This window comes from Cebus imitator, unplaced genomic scaffold (assembly GCF_001604975.1).
Source record: "Cebus imitator isolate Cc_AM_T3 unplaced genomic scaffold, Cebus_imitator-1.0 Scaffold394, whole genome shotgun sequence".
Taxonomy (NCBI): Eukaryota; Metazoa; Chordata; class Mammalia; order Primates; family Cebidae; genus Cebus; species Cebus imitator.
Genome location: NW_016107709.1, coordinates 1,328,114 through 1,334,272, shown reverse-complemented (window position 1 = coordinate 1,334,272; position 6,159 = coordinate 1,328,114). Strand labels below are relative to the sequence as shown.

General features: G+C 37.6%; 1 protein-coding gene across 2 annotated transcripts in view; it reads right to left on the bottom strand.

Moving 5' to 3' along the window:
- The window catches only part of CUNH9orf64 (chromosome unknown C9orf64 homolog), a 15,576-nt gene that overhangs the window by 4,297 nt on the left and 5,120 nt on the right, over positions 1-6,159 (bottom strand). For both annotated transcript variants that reach the window (XM_017508548.2, XM_017508549.2), the window contains one exon: positions 2,236-2,431. In XM_017508548.2, coding sequence (XP_017364037.1) covers positions 2,236-2,431 — 196 coding nt within the window. The remainder of the gene's footprint in view (positions 1-2,235; positions 2,432-6,159) is intronic.

Sequence of the window (6,159 nt, the reverse complement as noted above, 5' to 3'; positions counted from 1 at the left end):
GAGACGGGGTTTCACCATGTTGACCAGGATGGTCTTGATCTCTTGACCTCGTGATCCACCCACCTCGGCCTCCCAAAGTGCTGGGATTACAGGCTTGAGCCACCGCACCCGGCCCGGTAGGACTTTCAAGAGCTGTCCCAGAGATACCCAGATGAGGGGAAAAGGGAAGGAATAGAAATGAAGGATATCTTCAAGTTTGGAAGCACCATTGGAAGCCAGTTAAGGATGTCCTACCTCACCCAGTCAAACTAAGCTGGTCCTAGATTTCACTTAAGGTAGTTTTTAAAAATCAGTACACTATACTTATGTCTGTTACATTTATAGTTTCTGTTTATTTTTCTCTAGTTTTGCAGTAAAATACTTTTTGGAAAACAAAATCCAAATTTTGCTTAAATGAACTAAGTGGCAAAAGAATTTGTCTACCATATATCAAACTAGCTAAGGATAGCAGAGTACCCTTTTAGAAGCAAGAAATAAATGGAGGCAGTAAAGGCTGCCAAAAGAGATTGGAAAAGAGCCTCTGGAGTTGAAATGAATGAGAGAAGAAAACTCTGACATCTCTGTACAACCATGCTGGATGATCCTGTCTCACTAGGGTTTTTCTCATAGTAGCAGAGACAATTAAGTGCTATAAAAACTCAGAAGGAGATGGACAAATCACTATAAGTGAGGACAGAATTTGAGTAAAGCCTCTGTGTAGGTGTAGGAGTTGAATTGATAAAAAGAAAATTTGGACAACAGAAATCATGTAAAAGAATGCTCAGAGATAGGAATGAATAGTGTATACATATGTGGGCCAAAAAAAAAAAAAAAAAAAAAAAAAAAAAAACAAAAAAAAAAAAAAAAAAAAAAAAAAAAAGCTCGATATGGCCGTATGAAAAATAAACACTAATTGTCCCTTTTAAAGGTATCCAACGATTAATGACACTTGACATGAGCATGACGACAAAAAAAAATAGTATGTTCTTTTTTGAATGAGGAAAAGAAGACAAAATAGATTGCCCAAGGCAGCATAAAAACCCAGTAGAGCCAACTATAGAAATAATGATACCTTTATATTCTGTGTTATTCTGATTTGGGGAGATTCAAATCTATTTCAAAAGAGGAAGTTATTCAAACATAGAATCTACTTCTCTTAAAAAATACATAAAGGGCCGGGCGTGGTGGCTCATGCCTGTAATCCCAGCACTTTGGGAGGCCAAGGCAGGCAGATCACCTGTTGAGAGTTCAAGACCAACCTGACCAACATGGAGAAACCCTGTCTCTACTAAAAATACAAAAATTGGCTGGGCGTGGTGGCGCATGCCTGTAATCCTAGCTACTTGGGAGGCTGAGGCAGGAGAATTGCTTGAACCGGGAGGCAGAGGTTGCGGTGAGCTGAGATCATGCCACTGTGCTCCAGCCTGGGCAACAAGAGCAATACTCTGTCTCAAAAAAAAAAAAAAAAAAAAACAACGACAACAACATAAAGGAGCCAAGTGCAGTGGCTCACACCTGTAATCTCAGCACTTTGGAAGGCTGAAGTTGGCAGACTGCTTAAGCCCAGGAATTGGAGACCAGCCTGGGCAACATATTTTTAAAATAAAATAAAATAAAGAAAATAGTAGCAGAAAATGTTGCACCTAAAAGAGAAATTAACATGAAAATCATATGATTTCTTTTCCTCATATAAGGAAATGTTTAAAATACAAAAAGCTAATTTTCATACAAACTTTTCAACCCAATTTACCTATGCTTATAAATCGTAAGGCTCCTAGTCTTGACATCAATAATCATAGCCAATAATGGTGAATAAGCCTAGAGAAGTCAGTGACTTGTGTAAGATAACCCAGTACAGACCTTGGAGTCTCTTCACTCAAAATCTGATTCATATTACCTAACTTTCAGCCTATCCTTCATATCACCATGTAGTGTGCTCTTAAGCTTAATTAACGCTTTTCAAATACTATACCTGATGAACTGTCAGTGTTACATACTTTCATGCAACATAAACTTAGGTTTCATTAGGCTATGAAATTATAATGTTAAATAGCACAGTTTTCTACAATATCCACATTTCACAGTGTAAACAAAAAGAAAAATCATTTTCTCCACATTTTGTCTTTGCATTTCCTTTACATATACTATGAACAATGAATAGTACTTTTTTTAAAATAAAGGAGACCTTTTGTAAAAGAAACCAAACCAAGACTCAACAATTCACAGTAAAACAAAGAATGACTTAAAGCTGCAAACCTTTGAGAAGCTTCTTCAGTAGTTCAGCAGAGTATTTCAGGGCTCCAAGATGAGCAAGAACCTGAGGTAATCTATAATCAGCAAACATGGTGATACTGGAGATGTCCTTAAAGCAGCCATCTCCTTTTCCTTCCAGTACACTCCATGTATCTGCTACAAGGATTTGGGCTCGTTTGTAAAAAGAAACTCTTTTCCCCTGATAAAGAAAATATAAATGTTATCTGTAATCTCAGCACTCTGAAAGCTTATATATGCTATTTTTTAAAGGTGCAGGTTGAAACATTTTTAGAAAGGAAGAATAATCTTACTTTGTTGGTAAGAATTTATAGATTGACCAGGCGCCATGGCTCCCACCTGTAATCCCAACACTTTGGGAGGCTGAGGTGGGCAGATTGCTTGAGCCTAGGAGTTCAAGACCAGCCTGGACAACATGATAAAACTCTACTAAAAATACAAAAATTAGTCGGGTGTGGTGGCAGGTACCTATAATCCCAGCTACTCGGGGAGGCTGAGGCATGAAAATTACTTGAATCCAGAGAACAGAGGTTGCAATGAGCTGAGATCACCACACTGCACTCCGTCTCAAAATAAATAAATAAATAAATAAATAAAATAAATAAGAATAATCATCATCCATAAGCTCAGGTCTGAAGAGAACCACAAGATTCATTTTTAACTGTTTCCTTTAAGATAATATGATTATTTGTTTTATAGATAAAGACATTAAATGATCAACAGCTAGAAAATGATCAAATTTACCAATTTTGGAAATGGTCAAAGTTGATATGTAAGTCCAAATATGACAATAAAACAGCCACACCAGATGCAGTGGCTCATGCCAGTAATCTCAGCACTTTGGGAGGCTGAAGCAGGTGGATTACCTGAGGTCAAGAGTTCAAGACCAGTGTGACCAATATGAATAAACCCTGTCTTTACTTAAAATACAAAATTAGCAGGGCATAGTGGCGCATGCCTGTAATTCCAGCTACTCGGGAGGCTGAGACAGGAGAATTGCTTGAACCTGGGAGGCAGAGGCGGAGGTGTGCTCAGAGGCTGAGATCGCTCTACTGCATTCCAGCCCAGGCAACAAGAGCAAAACTCTGCCTTAAAAAAAAAAAAAAAAAGAAAATAGCCAATTATATTTATATATAGAAAAGACAAATTTAACCAAGCATTATAAGGTAGTAGGTTATAATTTAACTCAAAAATTCTAGCCAGGTGTGGTAGCTTACACCTATAATCCCATCAATTTTGGAGACCGAAGCAGGAGGATTGTTTGAAGCCAGAAATTCAAGACCGGCCTGGGCAATGGTGAAGCCTCATCTCTACAAAACACAGCAAAATTCCATCTCTACCAAAAAAAAAAAATTTTTTTTTTTAAATTACCCAGGCATGATGGTACATGCCTGTAGTTTCAGCTACTCACCAGGCTGAGGCAAGGGGATTGCTTGAGCCTGGGACGTAGAGGCTACAGTGAGCTATGATCACATCACTGAACTCCAGCCTGGGCAACTGAGTGAGACTCTCTATCTCAAACAAAAAAAAAAAAAAAAAAAAAAAAAAAAAAAAAAAAAAAAACCTCCATAAATCTACAAATGCAAATCAGCGTAGACTATGAGATAATTACAATCTACTACTAGTCTCAATGGTAATAACCTTAAATCATGTTTTATAAATGTTTATCAATATTACAAGCTCCCAAAATATATCCTGACCACCTTGGAGGAGAATATTCTAACTAGTAAATGACATAAACAAATAAATATGAGACTAAAATTTTAAGGAAAGGCTCTATACAAAAATTCCTTAAGATGATATTACAGAATCTTTTGTTTACCAAGAAAACTCCAATGATACTGTCAAAATAAGAAATAACGTAATATTGCTTAACCTTAAGACATGCCTTTTGCAACAGCTCCAGACCTACTTTTATTATACTAAATAAATTAAAACTTCTAAAGCTACATTTAAGAAAGTCAGAATATGTTTTCCAGGGCAAACATACATGCTTATTTTCTGATGTGGTGTAATGTCTCTAAATTAAATTGAGGGGCTGAAAAATCAAATCACAATTTAAAACATTCCTACATTATGTTATCACCCTATATTCCCAAATCTATCTAAATATGACAACTAAAAATATATTTCAAAATACCTATGGCTGGGCACAGTGGCTCATGCCTGTAATCCCAGCACTTTGGGAGGCCAAGGTGGGTGGAACACCTGAGGTCAGGAGTTTGAGACCAGACTGGCCAACATGGCGAAACCCCGTCTTTACTAAAAATAACAAAAATTAGCTGGGCATGGTGTCAGGCAACTATAATCCCAGCAACTCAGGAGGCTGAGGCAGGAGAACCACTTGAACCTGGAGACGGAGTTGTAGTGAGCCGAGAACAAGCCATTGTACTCTAGCCTAGGCAAGTCAAGAGCAAAAAACTCTTGTCTGGAAAAAAAAAAAAAAATATATATATATATATATATATGATTTAAATATGACAATTTGGCAATTGTTCCTCTATATACACTGGATTTATATATGGCAACCAGGTTTCTAGTTCAAATCTAGTTTATAAAACAGCAAGACATAAGACTCAATTTATAAATGTCTATCAAACACAATTACTACACCATGAAGTTTATTATAATAGGTAGAAGCCATTATCTGCTATTTTTAACAAGATTCATAGAGCAAAAATGAAAAAAACCTAGGAATCAAACTTATGTAACAACCCACAGAGTGGAAAAAATAATAAAAATAAAAACAAAATCAGTGCTAGCATCTAAGAAAACATAAATTTTCATATGACTGCTGTTTCCATGGTAACAGACTAGTCTATATAAATAATAGGTTATAATAGATATAATATTTTAAGATTTAAAAAAAGGACAAAAAGATTTAAGTGAGGAATCTAAAAATAAATTCAAATAATCTATAAAACATTTTCTCAGTAAGCTCATTATGGTTTTAGAAATCAAATGGTTTTTGTAATCAAATTCTGGATCTCTAAAATATTAACTGGTATCACTAAAAATACTAGTAAATCTCCAAATAACTGTTCCCTACATGTTTCATGATATTGCTTTGTGATTAAATAGTTTCTAAACAGTACCTTATAATTGTCAATAAAGAGCTCTATGACCATGAGTTAATTTTTTTGTTTGTTTTCTGAGACAAGGCCTCACTGCCACCCAGACTGGAATTCAGTGGCTCGATCACAGCTCACTGCAGCCTTGATCTCCCTGGGCTCAAGCAATCCTCCCAACTCAGCCTCCTGAATAGTTGTGACTACAGGTGTGCATCACCAAGCCCAGTTAACTTTTTTGTTATTTTGCAGAGATGGGGTTTCACCACGTTGCTCCAGCTGGTATTGAATTCCTGGGCTCAAGTGATCCACCTGCCTTGGCCTCTCGAAGTTCTAGGATTACAGGCAAGAGCCATCACACCTGGCCAGTTAAGTTTTCTGAAAAAATTTTTCCATAATTTTATCATGAATAATAGAAAGTTCAAGGATTACAAACACTTAAGAACAACACAGGCCCAGTGTAGTGGTTCACACCTGTAATCTCAGCACTTTGGGAGGCCAAGGCTGGCAGATCACCTGAGGTCAGGAATTCAAAACCAGCCTGGCCAACACGGTGAAAACCTGTCTCTATAAAAATATAAAAATTAGCCAGACATGATGGCAGGTGCCTGTGATCCTAGCTACTTGGGAGTTGAGGCGGGAGAATCACTTGAACCCAGGAGGCGGAGAATGCAGTGAGCTGAGATTGCGCCACTGCGCTCCAGCCTGGATGACAGAGCAACACTCGGCCGGGCGCGGTGGCTCAAGCCTGTAATCCCAGCACTGTGGGAGGCCGAGGCGGGTGGATCATGAGGTCAAGAGATCGAGACCATCCTGGTCAACATGGTGAAACCCCGTCTCT